The sequence below is a fragment of the Rhinatrema bivittatum genome, chromosome 6 (genome assembly GCF_901001135.1).
Source record: "Rhinatrema bivittatum chromosome 6, aRhiBiv1.1, whole genome shotgun sequence".
Taxonomy (NCBI): domain Eukaryota; kingdom Metazoa; phylum Chordata; class Amphibia; order Gymnophiona; family Rhinatrematidae; genus Rhinatrema; species Rhinatrema bivittatum.
The window spans coordinates 37,251,312-37,268,136 of NC_042620.1; the positions used below are offsets into that span (position 1 = coordinate 37,251,312).

General features: G+C 44.5%; 1 protein-coding gene across 1 annotated transcript in view; it reads left to right on the forward strand.

Moving 5' to 3' along the window:
* The window catches only part of LOC115093484 (TGF-beta receptor type-2-like), a 128,962-nt gene that overhangs the window by 87,552 nt on the left and 24,585 nt on the right, over window positions 1-16,825 (forward strand). Inside the window, exons 3-4 of the mRNA XM_029605288.1 lie at window positions 6,940-7,142; window positions 10,946-11,757. Coding sequence (XP_029461148.1) covers window positions 6,940-7,142; window positions 10,946-11,757 — 1,015 coding nt within the window. The remainder of the gene's footprint in view (window positions 1-6,939; window positions 7,143-10,945; window positions 11,758-16,825) is intronic.

Sequence of the window (16,825 nt, forward strand, 5' to 3'; positions counted from 1 at the left end):
TTAGCCTGCACTCCCCTCTCAATTTACCCAAACCCCTCAAGCAGTCCATATTTGACTATAAATTGTTTTATTCAGACTTACACCCGATAAATAGCAGAAGTAAATGCGCACAGGGATGAGCCGGACACGTGCCGCTTTTTGCCGGTTATAAAATAGCAACTTATGCGCGGGTCGCCCGTGCCTTGCATTGCCTATTGCCCGCCCCCTCCCACCCCTTTCTTAAGTGCACCAATTTGTTCGTGCATCGGTACTTGAGCGCCTATGTGCAAGATTTATAAAATAGGGCAGACATGCATACGCGCTATTTGCGCGCTCGTCTGCCAATTTTTGCGCGCACATCTCTTTTAAAATTCACCCTTAAGAGTATAATTAATAGGGTCAGATAATGCTTATTTGAAAGGAAAACACACAGAGGGATCGATCCATACACACTTGGGTTTATGTGCTAACCGTTTATCAGTCAGACTCGAGACAAAATTGCATCAGAGTTCCTCTGTCTGTTCAATTTTACACTTCACCACTGCTTACAATTAAATGTATTTCAGGACAGGATGAAGCTATGTCTCAGTACATTGCAGCAAGAAAGAGTGACTGAGGGGCAGTGGTAAGGACGGAGGAAGATGGGGACGAAGACTGGAGACTGAGTAGGATCTTTGATGACCTTGTAGGCGAGGCAACTGGGCTAACTAGATGGTCACTTTGTATTTCAAGGCAGGTTTAAGGCTGTAGTTCAGTGCACAGCAGCAAGAAATTCTCCTTAGCACAGTGAGAGATTTCAGGTGCTGGCATGATCCATTGCTGTAACCTGGCGCATTATGTACCGAAGGTTGGATGCAGGGGGCAATGTTTCTATGGAACGCGCAACATCTGCCCTTGAGCTGGTGCTCTTTCATGAATTACTGGCTCAAGGGGTGGCGAGTAGCATATCAGCTTTTGCACTGCTCTAAGACTGATCCATCTGACCTTGGGTTCTTATTAAATGCCTCCTAACATATTGCTTATAATGGAGATAAATCAAAAAAGAATTGTTACAATGTTAAACAGTTGGAGAGACGCTAGCCCATTGCTCTGTATATACTATTGGGCCTTTTTGGGGGTGTAAAAGGCTTCACTGAGCAACCACAGGACCACACATTGAATTTATGAGTGCTATCACTCTGGGTCCCAGCAATTTACATCCATAACATTCAGTCGATGTCTGTCCTTCTGCGACAGACGAGACTTGTAGAACATCCTGTCCTGGCCTTCTACAGAATGTGAACGCCACAATGCATCAGTGAGTTGGCCGTATTTTACAAGCACTTCATCCTTCTCTCGTCACTTTCTGCTCAGTGGAGATGGAAGAGCATGTTGCCCTGCCAGTTATGTGCTCACACACACACACACACACACACTTTTACTGCAGGCATAGAGCCTCCCCACCCCACTCAAAGTCAGCAGTGCTGTTGGAATAGTCCTCGTGGATGTGTGTATTTGTACGGATTAAAAAGTCATTCACTCCTGTATTTAAGGCTCACCCTAGGAGAGTGCAGGTCCCAGGATGAATCAGCCGGCGTGATGCTCCCTTAACATTTTTATATGTGTAACCCTTGTGATGTTTGAACCCGGATAACAGTTCCAGGGGTCATATCTCAGATTTATATTTTAGATGGAACACTACTATTAAGACTTAAGATTTAATTTCCAGGGTTTCCTGCGTGGGGGGAAAAGATACATTTCAAGGCACTTAGTTCGCACTGCTTAGAATAAATCCCAATTTTATGTATTGCATACAGTAGTGATAATCTCAGCATAGATAATCAGTACAGTCATAATTCAATGAAACGCTTGAGCGTTTTTTGGTAGTTTCCAATGTTTCTCATTACTGATAAGAAGCAGTTTTTGAAATAAAGTCTTTACAGCTTTGGTATTCTCATTTCAGATGTTACAAGTGCTTTTTAGTAAGTTTGTGGCATCTTTCAGTCTTTTCTCAGTTCATGCTCTGTACCTGAAAGGCACACGTCTTTCTTCTCTCCTGTTCAGTATCATGATGATACTTGTCGCTCCTCTATTCCTTAAATTTTATAGTTGTTCGTGAGCCCGTTTCGGGTGCACTCCAACTTGTTTCTCCCCTCTCTCCTTCTCCCCCTCCTTAGGGTGGCTGGAAGTCGTCCTCTCCTTGGATCTTGATGATCTCAGGTCCATCTTGCATGAAAGCGAACCTCTCCCAGTTGATGGTATTGTGAAACTTAAATTAGCTTAACTGAGTACCATATTAATACCGGGGAACTCCAAACTTAAATAAATCAATTAAAAAGTCCTTTAAGGTGGATTGAGAGGATGGAAAGAAACTCTCATCCAAATCAAATAGGTCCATGGAGACAGAAGTTAATTAATAGAAAATTTGGAGATCAGCACAGGACATGCCATAAGGTAAAATGATGCACTGGCTCTAAGTGCCAGAAGGAGATACCATTCACCAGCTTCCATATGGGGAAGCTGTAAATCAGCAACGTTATCCCTAGTTCTCTCCTCCCACCAATTGGTATATTATTTTACCTAATTTTAGTAGGGGACTATAGGATCCCTACATATGCAACAACCATACCTTTCTTTCCTTTCACCACCACCTCCACTTGGCCTCTGCGCCCCCCCCCCCCCCCCATCTCTTAAGTCTAATTCACAAGTTCCCACTCAACATCTCAGTCCCCACTCTCTCTCTGTCTCTCTCAGGCCCTAACCTGACCCCTGTTTCCACTATTCCCCCCCCATCCCTCAGACCCCACTCTCTCTCCTCACCCAACCTCATCCCGGTTTTCATTGTATTTCCTCCCCACCGGTTCCAAATTTGCCAGCTAGAAGGCTGCCGCTCCAGCCTCCTGGGGGTGCCTCCCTCTCCCAACGCTCCCTGCGGCTTGATTAGCTGGAGAGAGGGCCAGCAGTCCTGAGCTTCTAACCCGCTCCTGCTGTAGCGGGCTCCTCTCCCTCCCGGTGTGGGTGAGATCACGGTCGGACCTGCGCGGGAGGAAAAAGAGTGAATTAGGAGCTCAGGGCCGCTGGCCCTTTTTCCAGCTAACTGGACCTTGTCGGAGGTCAGCACTGTGACTTTCCAGCAGGCCGTGGTGAGCAGTGAAGTGCAGATTTTTGGCCCTTTCCAAGCAGCATCAGAAAGGAATGAGCTGTGACAGTAACATTTGTAGAAGATCCTCCCGGTCTGGCCACAAGAAGATATCACTGTCCCTGTCATTAGAAAACACTTTGTGAAGAGCCATCTATACTACTAAGTCCCTCACACCTGGACAGTCTGGACTGGATGCCTGAAGACTACTTAGCCCAGCCATGTTAATACATCAGGGGGTTCAGTCTGCGGAAGAAGTCAAGGAGTAAGGATATATTTCTTCCACAGCCTGGTGGGGCCTCCCAGCTTCACCCTAGACACCTCCCAGTGCACTCCCTGCCTGACGATCCTTCTTATAATTTACAGAGAGATAGATTTGTAAGCCTGATACACGTTAGGGGGACAAAAAGATCTGTGGGTGCATGTTTTGTATTGCGATTTCCATGCTAATATTTAATTTTCTTTGCCTCAGAAAGATATGTATTTTTCGAACCTTCCCAGTTTTTCTTAGATTCGAGGATCTCTAGTGGTGGAGAATCTAATGCTGTTTCTTGAATGGAGTTTGGTGAAGGATGGGGTTATTATCTGCATTTTACTGTAGATGGGGATGTCTTCTTGGAAGAATTTTCCTTTTGCATTAATTTTAACTATTTCTACTCCCTTGTTTCTGGTCTTCTCTTCCTTTATTTTGGGATTGCTTTAGCCAGCATTGCTAAATTTATTTTTCCTTTGAATTATTCGCTATTTGATGTTTTGGTTGCGAATATGCTTATTTTGCTTCACAAGTTATGTTTGTATGTTATTTTAAAGATATAAATAAAGAGGGTTTTTTTTTTTAAAAGCTGCAACCATCCCTAGTCCACAGGAGATGTTCGTTTCCAGTATTGAGCAATTGTGAATCTGGCTGCCAGTAACATTTTGTTTTACCGACCACTGAAATAGAGCCCCAATGCCCAAACAGGGCCAATTCTGGATAAATACAAAACTCAAATCCTACCACTTGAAGAATATATCCAAAATCATCCATCTAAAGGTCTTGTACCCATGGGCAGGTCCATCATAGATGTAAGAGTCATCCTCTATGGCCACAGTTTCTCCAGCACATAGAGTTTAATTAGAATTAAAGCTATGGAAAAGCATGAAAAATGTATATGTATGAGGGAGAAATATAATCATTAAATCAGCTCTTATTCAATTTATGGATATGTTATGTGCCTCCTCCAACAGAACACATCAATCCTATTCTTCCATTCCATTTTTTCTCAGGGACTATAACCTAGAATCATTTATTTTTACCTTAAGTAAACCTTGATATATTGAAATTATCTTTATCATCTGTCTTGCAAAGACTGGTTTCCATTTGATTAATTTGCCTTGGGACTCAACCACTGTCTTTTAATTTAGTGAGAGACTTTTTGAGCAGATCATATATAGGATAGGTATTCTCTGAGAGTTGTATTGGTGATCTAGGAATTCAAATGTTGTCATTTGGTTTGAGGATTGCACCCTACCTAACATATTTTTACCCATTTGACTCCCAGTTTTCCAAGTTAAAAAAAAAAAAAAAAAAAAAAAAGAACATATTGAGACTTCTGGATCAAGTTAAATAGGAGAAAAGAAAGACAGACACACCCCCCCTGAACTTCGAAATCCTTATAGACTTGTCTCCATAATGACAATGTATGAGCACTTTTTGGACTACTCCTACAAATGTTCCTAATATGTTGATGCGAGGAAGGAACAGTAATCAGATGGAGATGGATCTCTGTATAGAAATCCAGCCCATAGAGAGAAACAGAGAGATAATCTTGGTGCCCACTAGTACAACTGGAGATTAGGCAGTGCCACTCCACCCTTATACTTTGAAAGCCATATAATGCTAAACTGAATCCACATGGTTTTAACACTGTCTAATTTTAAACCCTTCAGAGGTATAGTCTCTTTTTTTTTTACTTTTTATTTCTAAACAGGATAGTCTCTTTGAAGGAAACTATGCCCTCACAGGAAGAACATTCCAGTACAACTCTTCTATTCAGAGTGAATCACTGGATCCATTTAATTGTTGCCATTAGAAAACGTAACAAAAAGAGATTCCCTAGGTAGGGGATGCTTGAAGTTAGTTCTTGGAATCTTTCCCCATCTCCATTGTTCATACCTGCCGTGCACTCAGTAACCGATCAGAGGCCTCCTCATGGAGCATGTGATTGATAACTGGATGAATGACTAGTCAGTGACGTGGAGGGAGGAAGGAACATAACAGCCCTGGTACCTGAATACATGTGGCTGTGAGGTCCATTTACAAATTTTATGTTTAAACTTTTCCGATCATAAAATAATGGATACAGCAATGCCTGATGAAGGCAACAGTTCTGTTTAATAACAATATGGCATTTGGAATTTTTGTCACACGTGTCACTAGAAAGAAGAAGGAAGGATCAAAAGAAAAGTTGAGTCCACTTCAGAATTAGAGCCATCCAGTGTTTGCAGAAATAATATAATTCCAACCAGAGCAATTAGGCAACTAGTCAGTAACCAACATGGGAATAAGTTAAAGAAGTATGATAAATTATTTGCTGAATCCAAGGAGTGCATGTTGAAAAGAAAGAAATAAGATTTTTCACTGAAGTTTTACTGTAACTAAACATTACTTTCAACAGAGTTTACTGGCAGTGTTGATTTCTACCAGATGCTAGGCATCTGACATCATTACTGAAGTTAAAGACATTCAAATGCAATCTATAGAACAAGAGCTAAAAAAAAAATCTTACAGCACCTCCAAGGTCAGAAGATAGGAAGAATGCAAATAGAAAAAAGGCTTTACACCAGACTAACCCGGAAAAACAAAACGGCAGTACAGAAATCACACAGAGAAGGTTAGGGGCAAAACTGGAATTAACTTCCTTTGTGTATGGTCCAGCAGTCTTCTCGGTCTCTCTGACACCCATGGTGAGGACAGATGAGTTTGAAATTCTACTCCACTGTCAACTTTTGCTAGGAGAAATAAGACAATACCAGAATGTTGGAGTTGACAGGTAAACTAAATGTCTTGTTGTTTTATCTAATGTTAATGCAACGATGTAAGAAAAATGTGAAACTTTTTTAAAGAGCAAACATAATTGTGTTGGGCTTTCCTTTACTTGTGGAAAACACAAGATCCTTTAACCCCTGGCAGCTGATTTAGTTCTTGTTGGCCCTCACCAGATTGCATTGAACTGAAACAAAAAAAAAAAAAATAGTTGTAAATCCAGTCCGCAAACTATGTGTAGCTTGAAGTGTGGCTCCTGAAGGGTCTGTTTATGTAATATGAATCAGTCTGGGGGACTGTAAAGGCAAAAAAGCTCTGGCTGGCCTCAAACTGATGGGATGAAAGACGGATGCTCTGCCTTTCAGCCAGTCAGTACCTCTGTTAAGTTTAAGGCTGAATAAGCCAAGCAAGATTTTATAGTGTCTGAGGCTAAGATCTGCAACCTTGGCCACCGAGGAACCAGATGGGTCCTTGGGGATTACAAAAGGGACCTCTGGGAGCAATGCTTCGTTCCAAGCAATTTGAGAGCTGTTGAGGCATGTTGAAGATCAGTGAGTTCCCGTCACTTGAAGGAAGGGCAGAAATTGGGACCTTTGACCATTCTGCTTGGAACTGAAGTTCCTGTTGTGTAAAAGTCCTTCGGAATATGATTGCACTTGTGTTTATGCTGAAACTTGCTCCATGTAATCCAGGGCACGACTGTTATGATGCCATTTTGACTGAAACCAAGCTTGAAACCCCAAAAGAGAGTGTGGCTTTCTTTAGAAGCGGCTCAGATCCTGCCAAGGACTCAGTTTGTTTCCCTTTTGATTGCCAGGAAAGAGACCAATGAGAGCATTCAGCTCAGCACCATGTGCCACCACCCGCAGCAACCCTTGCAGAACATGATGGTCCCCAACTACAATACATCTCGCTGTGTGATGACCCTGCAGTCCACGGAGGACGGCCTCTTCTACGTCTGCGGGTGTGTGGATGACCAGGAATGCAATGACAAACTCTTCTTTGAAAACCATATCAATGGTAAGAGTCTCACTCTTACATGTACTGTACAGGTGGAGAAGTATTTGAATACCCCTGTTGTGTTGCAGTTTAAGCAATTCCAGTTTTTATAATTAGCCCAGGTTTTATTTTGGTTCTAATCTGTAAATGTATATTTAAGAGCTGCTTACCTATTCAGGTGTGCATTGTAAAAGTTGGAATGTCTCAAAACACCAAGCAATGGGATTCTTAAAACCTCCCCTGTGAACACATAACTGAAATTCATCTGTTCAAAATGTGGTTGAGAGACGTATAGATTTTGCATCTTTGTGTACTGGATATAATAAAAAGTATTCAAGTTAAATGAATGTGTCACCATAGCAAGCTGATGAATCCATTATAGTTATAGAATACGATTCAGTTTAACCTGTTCCAACACTATCCTGAGTTATAAGAGGATGGATTATTGATAACCATGGCTCAAGCCCACTGCCCAGTTAGGAAATATATTTTCCACAGGATTTCTAGAATTCAGCTTCAATGAATTGTAAAGGACCACATCCAATTGCCTCATTTCTCCAGATTCAGTAGGCAGTGACTGTTCTGCTTATGGCAGATGCACTTTCCCAACCCCCTCCCCCATTGTTTCACTTGGAAAAATGTTACCCAGCTAAGATTCAGTTTTGCCTTCAAGGCAGCCAAGGAACCCTTCCAGGAATAGCTCAGATGAAAGGATCAGCTGTAGGATTTGTTTTGTAAAATAACACTCAAGCTGGAGGTATAAGCAATGTATTATTTTTACTCTTGTCTAGTTGAACGAAATGTGCTTAACAGGACATTAGGAATGGATATTGCTATACACCCTCTCTCTGAAATCAAATTATTTTCTCTAGTTCTCTGACACGGGGAAAGGCAAGGGCATAAGATGTCAACCAGGTTCCTCACATCCATGTGTAATTTTGTAAGAAAAAGATACCTGGTTGAGGGAGAGGGGGTGTCTGTGGTGATCTCTCTGCAGCTGGCAGGATGAGCTCCACTAGTTACCACATCATGGTCTAGAGCAGGTGGCAGGGTGAGCAAAGGGAGGCATTTCTGCTCCCTGCACAGAGGGGACGGCAAACCAGCCTCGGACACCTTTGCGTGCCATTGGGGCAGGGGCCTTCTGTATGCGTATCCTCCGCTTCCTCTGGTGATGATGAAAACTCTCCTGAAGCTCTGGCAGGACAGGGGGACCATGATTCTCATTTCCCTTCATTGGCCGAGGCAAATCTGGTTCCCGTTCCTGCAGGACCTCTCTGTCAGAGAACCAGTTGGTCTGGGGACCTCCCCCGACCTGATCATGCAGGATCAGGGCAGGCTGCGCCATCCAAACCTTAGGGTGTTGAAAGGCTAGTTCTGCAGCCCCTTGACCTCTCTGACAATGTGTCTCGGGTCCTGGTAGCTTCCAAGAAGCCTTCCACCAGGAAGTCTTTCAGTCTGAAGTGGACGAGTTTTTCCATCTGGTGTGAGGACCATGGTTTGGATCCGTTCTCCTGCTCCATTCCAAAGTTGCTTGACCACTTGCTGCACTTTTCGGATGTTGGTTTAAAGACCAACTCAAAGTACACCTGAGTGCCATCGGTGCTTACCACCAGGGTGTTGGCAGTTCGCCCATCTCTGCACAGCCCATAATGGGGCGGTTTATGCAGGGTTTGCTTCAGTTGAGCCTCCCCTGTGGCCTCCTGTTGTGTCCTGGGACCTCAGTGTGGTGTTGGCTCGGTTTATGCGAGATTCTTTCGAGCCACTGTGTTCCTGGAAGGTTATCTTCTTGGCTACAGTCACTTCGGCATGCAGGGTCAGCGAGCTTCAGGCGTTAGTGACATATCCGCCCTATATAAATTTCTTTCGTGATAGAGTGAGTATGCAGGACCACCCTAAGTTCCTACCTAAGGTGGTGACTGATTTTCATCTTAACCGGTTAATCATTCTACCCACCTTTTTTCCCAGGCTTCACTCGCACCAAGGCAAACAATCTCTGCATAGCTTGGATTGCAAGAGGGCCTTAGCTTTCTACCTCAAGCGGACAGCAGGCCACGGGCAGTCTATGCAGCTCTTCATTTTTTTCGACAAGAATAGATTGCAGTTACCAAGCAAACACTGTCAAACTGGCTGGCAGATTATATTTTCTTCTGCTATGCATAGGCGGGTCTTCAACTTGGAGGCTATGTCAAGGCTCACTCTATCAGAGCCATGGCGGCTTCAGTGCCCCACTTGTGGGCAGTTCCCATAGATGAAATCTGCAAGGCTGTGACGTGGAGTTCTCTCCGCACCTTCACTACCCATTACTGTTTGGACAGGGATGACCAACACAACAGCAGTTTCGGCCAGTCTGTCCTTCAGAATCTTTTTCAGCTGTAGAACCCAATTCTTCCTGCCTAGGTCCTTTTTTCGGGTTCAGGCTCTCTCCCTCTATTACCAACAGCACCTGTATTGTTGTGCCCAGTGACACCTGGTTAGGTGTCTGTTGGTCTTGCTTGTTGTTCAGGAATAGCCTATGGATTCACCCATGTGTGAGGACTATCATCCTGCTTGTCCTAGGAGAAAGCAAAGTTGCTTACCTGTAACAGGTGTACTCCTAGGACAGCAGGATGTTGGTCCTCACGAAACCTGCAGAGTTGGGTTCCTCCTATGTTTCGGGCCGATACAGTACAGTGCACTCCAATGGAGCTCACTGTTAGCCGGCATTTGGACGCACGTTTTGGACGCGCTAGCTTTACCCCTTATTCAGTATTGGGTAATAGCGTGTCCAAAACGTGCGTCCAACCCCCCCCCCCCAACCTAATAGCGCCCACAACATGCAAATGCATGTTGATGGCCCTATTAGGTATTCCCGCGCGATACAGTAAGTAAAATGTGCAGCCAAGCCGCATATTTTACTTTAAGAAATTAGCGCCTACCCAAAGTTAGGTGTTAATTTCTGACGGTGAAACTGCTTTTCTGTGCACCCTCCGACTTAATATCATGGCGATATTAAGTCAGAGGTCCCAAAAGTTAAAAAAAAGTTAAAAATTAAAAAAAAAAGTTAAAATGGGTCCGCGGCTCGCGGGTCGAAAACCGGATGCTCAATTTTGCCGGCATCCGGTTTCCGAACCCGTGGCTGTCAGCGGGCTCGAGAACCGACGCCAGCAAAATTGAGCGTCGGCTGTCAAACCCACTGACAGCCACCGCTCCTGTCAAAAAGGAGGCGCTAAGGCCCATTTGTTATTTTATTTTTTCATAATTCTATGTTACGAGACTGAAGATTGACCCACGTGGATGCGTGAATAGAAGCATGCTGGGCATAAGTTTTGCATGATGGGCATGATGAGCTCCATCCAATGATGACACCCATGTGTGAGGACTAACATCCTGCTGTCCTAGGAGAACACCTGTTACAGGTAAGTATCTTTGCTTTACTGCGGGTAGAATGGTTCAGAAGATATTATGTACAAAGACAAAGCGAATACTTAAGCGCTTTTCTAAAGAAAAAGTATTAGAAAGAGATCTATCAATGACAGCATAAAAAGGAGATACAAAGCCAAGAAACATTTGTGCAGTTATTTTTTGAAGCCTAGATTGTTCCTGCTGAAAATGACCTCAAGCTTCTCTAGGCAGACTAGATGGGCCAGCTGGTCTTCTTCTGCTATCATCTACTATGTTATTATGATATTCTAGGCAGCATTTACTTTTGTCCCTAGAGATGGCCATGGTGTTCATAAGTTAAAGCATTTCTCCTGTTTTCAATTATCTCTCCGTCTATTCTTCTGGGGTTACAGAAAAGATGCTGTAATTATAATGTATTAAAGTATTCATTTTCCCTTCCTCAGGATATTCCATGCTGCAAAGCCAAGAAGCGATTCCCGTGGCTGCCATAAGCTTGCTCCCTCCTTTCCTGGTTGCTGTGATGATTACGGTGATATTTTACCTCTATCGCACCCAGAAGCAGAGGAAGAGAATTAAGGACTGGAGCCAGGGTCAAGCACCACGCAGTGAAGGGTTGGCTGAGAATGAAAGAAATTATGATGAGAAACTGTCAGTTATGATACACGATAGCAGCTCCCATCTGAACCTGACGTGCGCTAACAACATTAACCACAACACAGAGCTGCTGCCCATTGAGCTGGATGAGAAAGTAGGGAAAGGCAGGTTTGCAGAGGTTTGGAAAGCCAAACTGAAACATGCCACTTCCGGGCAATACGAGACCGTGGCTGTTAAGATCTTTCCCTGCGAAGAATATTCTTCCTGGAAGAACGAAAGCCAGATTTTTGCTGATGTCTACCTCAAACACGAGAACATCCTTCAGTTTTTGACCGCAGAGGAAAGAGGAAACGGCCCACAAAGAGAGTACTGGCTTATCACTGCCTACCACAGCAGAGGGAATCTGAAGAACTACCTGTCCAATCATATCCTCAGCTGGACACAATTGCAGAAGATGGCTGGCACACTTGTGAATGGTGTGGCCCACTTGCACAGTGACTACACAACCTGGGGGATGCCGAAGTTTCCGATTGCTCATCGGGATATCAAGAGTACCAATGTTCTGGTGAAAAACGAGCAGGAATGCGTGCTATGTGATTTTGGAATTGCTCTAAGATTAGACCCTTCCTTAACTGTGGATGATTTTGCAAACAGTGGTCAGGTGAGTGTATTTTTCTTTTAGTAAACTCAGGTGCAACCATGCAACACCACGTTTGCTAATGTTTTTCATATCTTAATGGGGCAGAGTAATGACACAGAACCTGTGGCATTCATGGTCATTTCTATTGGCAGTGAAGAGAACTCCCTAGCTAGCCCCATAGCTCAGATGAAGACTCAAACTCCATGTTACCATGTTCTGGAATAAACTACAGTCTGTGACACATCGCCAATGACTCTTGCTGCGATTGCTGGGCTAAGTAAGTGAGGAAGGGATATAAAATAATGTGGGGATGGTAAGGGAGGCTTATGGCATCATAGAACAATAGAGACCAGTTCCGACTAGCTGTTAGCCCAAAACAAACAAAAGGAAACTGCTCAGTCGAAAATATGATGCCCAATTCCCACTAAAAATAAAGTCTTATAGACACTGACACCCACCCTCCTAATAATTCCCGATATTTACCATTCTATGGGGCCGATGGAATAAGGTGCGCTGAAGCTGCCATGGGTTTGTGAGCACCTGTATGTGCGTTTTCCCGTGCTAAGCCCTATAGGGGAATGTAATAAGGGTTTTGTGTGCGAGAAAAAAGTGCATATGAATGCACTTACAGACCCTCGGTTTTTCCTGCGTGAATGCATGCTAATGGCATGCAAAGGAGGCGATTAGCTAATCATAGGCATAGGAGCCGTGCTAATGCAAGTGCGGGGTTTTTTACCACGGGGTTTTTACCGCCTCAGTCAGGGCGCAAGTTAAATGTCAGCGCCGACTCGGGGGGGCCTTTGTCAGCGTCCAAGTACCCTGAAAACCACCTATCTCGGTGTCCGAGTGGCCAGCTTAGCTAGGCGCTTTTCTGGGCGACCGAGCGGCCAGCATCACTAGGTGCTTTTCTCGACGTCCGAGCAGCCAAATTTGTGACCAGCTCAGTGTCTTATTCAGCACCCGAGGGGCCAGATACACAACCAGCAGAGCACCTAGCTCAGCGCCTGAGTGGCAGCATTTGCTAGGCTCCTTTCTGGGTGCCAGAGCATCCATATTCACTCTCAGCTGAATGTCTTTGTCGGCACCCGAGCATCCAGATTGGTGCCCAACTGAGCACCTATCTCGCTGCTATGCCAGTGTGAATTAGCATCCATGAAAATATTTGCCCTGTTTTCTGCAGCAGTTATTTGAAATATTAAAAATACTTTCCAGGGTCATACTTTCACTTAATAGGGAGACCAGTTCGCTTGCTCGCTTTTATGCACGGATTATTGGCGCGGGTTTTGAGCACGGATGCGGCCACTTATTACATAGGCCCTTGCTACGTTTAAGTATGCACATTTCTCCGTCTGTGCGCAGATTTCTGCGTGCAAATCGTTTGCATAATTTATTTTTGTTTTACATCCCACGGAAGCAGCATCTTCAGCCGCGTGCGGTGATCAAACCCGCGCTCATAACTTGCGCCTGTTTTGCTGTGGGTCTTATTTCATCAGCCCCTATGACACCTATGATCGAAAAGTTCCCTGGTACTGCTGCAGAATGTATATTTAATGTTATTTGAAATGATAGACTGTTCAGTCCACACTATTCCTTTTGCTGGATTTTTTGTTTTTGTTATCAGTGGATGAGTTCACCGTCTGGCCCTTCTAGGGAGAGGTTCTTCTGTTTGCTCATCTTCAGACAGAACCCCAGATCAGTGCCTGGGTGGAAGAGTCTCCATAGCATGCTCTTTCCTCCAATATCATACCCATAGACAAGCCAACACTGCCCCTTTCATTATTACAAGACCCTTAGCAAAGTTGGATTAGGTTAAGAAGCCAGCAGATGATGTAGCACAAAGTGAAGGCATCTGGGAATATCCTTTACCCAGTGCTGCTCCATAACTGGGCAGGTTTCAGCGAAGAGCTCCATACAGCTCAATCCCTGCCACCCTCTTTCTTGAGTCCAGAACATCAGACTCTAAACTCATCTTCAGAGGATTAGCCCACTAATGAGAACATTATGTTTAGACAATAGGGGGCCAATTATAAAGGGTTTAGGAGTTAGGCTCCTAAATTAGCACTTTTGAAAATTTACTAGGGGCTGAATCCCTAAATCTAGGCTTCTAGTTTCACTATCCCCTAAATTAGCGGTTCTCAACCTATGGGTCGCGACCCCGGCGGGGGTCGAACGCCCAAAACACAGGGGTCACCTTGTGTCGCGCGCTCCCGGTCTCTCCCGCTGCCGTTGCCGCCGGGCTGTCAGCACGTTCAAGCCCAGCGGGAACGGCAGCGGCGCTAGAAGAAGCTGTGCACCCGTGGCTGGGCCTTTTCTTCTTCCTGCGCCTGCCCCCCCCTCCCGTGACCCGGAACAGGAAGTGAATCGCGGTGCGCAGGAAGGAGAGAGAGCCGCGCCGCGCGAAAAAGTAGCAGCAGCGGCTGCAGCATCGGTCCTCGAGCAATAGAAGCAGCCGGTAATGGAGAAAGGAGACAGCAGCATGAGCCTCCCGCGGCCGATGGGATTCTTCTTTCTTGGCCAGCGAGGCTGCTGCAGCTCCCATTTGTGCTGGGGGGGGGGGGGGGAAGGAAGTGAGTGAGAGAAAGAGAGAGAAGCAGCCAGCCAGCCTGTGTGATTGACTGGTCAGAGAGCTGATGTGTGTGTGTATGTGAGAGACAATGAAAGTGATTGCTCAGGGAGATGACTGATGTGTATGTGAGAGTGTGAGACATTAGTCAGGGAGGTGACTGATGTGTGTGTGTGAGAGAGAGAAAAAGCATGGAAGTGAGAAGTCTGGGTATGTGAGAAAGCATGGGCGTAAGAAGCCTGGTGTTGTGGGGGTGAAAGATAGCATGGGCGTAAGAAGCCTGGTGTTGTGGGGGTGAAAGAAAGCATGGGAGTGAGAAACCTGGGTGAGTGTGCATGCATGAGAGAGAGAGACTGCTTGGTAAGGTGATGGTGCGTGTGAGAGAAAAAGACTGGTGTGTGTGTGTGAATATGAGAGAATGTGATTCAGGGAATGAGAAGCCTGTGCACGTGGAGAGAACAAGCATGGGAGTGAGAGACTGGTGAGTGAGTGAGTGAGTGAGTGTGTGTGTGTGAGAGAGAGAGAGACAGAGAAAGTGATTATGAGAGTGAGAAGCCCATATATGTAAGTAGAACACGGGAGTGGGAAGCCTGTGTGTGTGTGTGTGTGTATGGCATGAGAGAAACTGTTCAGGAAGGTGACTGGTGTGTGTGTGTGTGTGTGTGTGAGAAAGTGATTATGAGAGTGAGAAGCCCGTATATGTAAGTAGAACACGGGAGTGGGAAGCCTGTGTGTGTGTGTGTGTGGTGTATGGCATGAGAGAAACTGTTCAGGAAGGTGACTGGTGTGTGTGTGCCAAAGACTGTTTGGGAGATGATTGGTGTGTGAGAGACAGAAACTGGTCATGGGGGCATGACTGGTATGGTGTGTGTGTGTGAGAGACATGGGCACTAAGGAAGAGGACCATAAGTATAGAGCTTAGCTTCTACTGCTGCTTCTGGTGAGTGCCACGGCCTGCAGGGAAGGGGAGTAGGAGAGCTGCTGGAGGGGGTAAGTAAAGGTGGCTTTTAAGTTTATTTTTCTTGACTGCCATTTTAATTGTGTGATGTCTGCTTTTTGAAATATTTTATTGGTGTTTGGAGAATGTTTAATAGTTTTTATGAGTTTTAATTGTTGGATGTTCATAGCTGTTTTGAAACATTTATTCTGCTTATTAGTATAGTTTTACAATTATTTCTGTGTGCTAGTTCTGTTTTCCTAATAAGAGGTGTATTGGTTTTTAGGACCTGATTTAATATTTGTAGTGTTGCCTTTTCATAGATAGGGTTGCTCCTGTTTGAGTGTATTCCATAATACAGGTGTAACTGTGTGCGGATTAGTTTATGTGCATTACTACAGATCCTGGGAGTATGTTAGGTCGGTTCTGTGTCTGTTACCGAGATGAGATATTTTGCTAGCATGTAAGCGTTTGTATCGGTCTTATTTGTTGTGTTTTCTCAGAGGACATGCATTGGTGGTAAACTGCTGTCTTTTCATAAGTAGGGCTATTGAGCCTGGAAATAGAAGGAGTTTGAGTTGCTGTTACTGAGATGTCACTAGAACCAGAATATCTTTTTTGTAGGGTGAGTTGTATGGGGAATGTCATAATTCTGCTTTACATCCATTATTGTGGGTCAGGGGGGTTCCTGTGGATACAAACTGTACTTTACATCTAGCCCCGTGACGATCATGGGTCAGTGTGCCATGCATGTGAGAACCTATGGTGAGTTGAGTTACATTCACATTATAAATGTCATAATTAAATGATAAGTGTGCACTAAAATCCAACCCCATCCATAACCCCGCCCCCATATGACCAAAGCCCCGCCCTCACCCCACCCTCACGGGGCGAGGGCGGGGCGAGGGGTCACCGCAACATGAGGAACTGTATTGCGGGGTCACGGCATTAGAAAGGTTGAGAACCACTGCCCTAAATCAAGGAGCCTATAAAATGGTTGGCTACAGGGGCAGAATTAGGATGGGGAAATAAAGTTAGATGCTTGATTTTCAGCACTAGGCACCTAACGTAGGATCTTAAATCTAGGGAAATGAATAGCAGTCCTAAATTTAGGACCCTAAGTAGGGATTGTAGAGCTAAGCAGTTGATGTAGGCTGTATGGTCTTTTTCTGCTGACATGTTTCTATGTAAGTTTTAGACTCCTAAATTTAAAGTGAATTTTCAGCTGAAAACTTAAGAGACCTAACTTAGGAGCCTAAATTTAGGAGGCTGGGGATAATATTAAAATAAAAAAAAGGTGGGCTCCTAAATTAGGTCCCTAAGTTTTCAGCTTAAAATTCACAAACTTAGCCCCCTCTCCAGGTTTTGTGAATATTGAACCCTAAGAACCCAAAAGAGGAGGGTAGCTGACATTTCCTATAAAATGAAAGCTGCTGCCTTAAAATCAGCAACTTAATAAACATACACTTTGCTTTATAACATTAAAATCTGAGACGGTGTTATGTGATGACAAAAGTCTAGGATCTGCCCCTTGTCTGGAAAGCTAATATGTACGTCCTCTCTAGCTCAGTGAGGCCTTTTAAATCAGT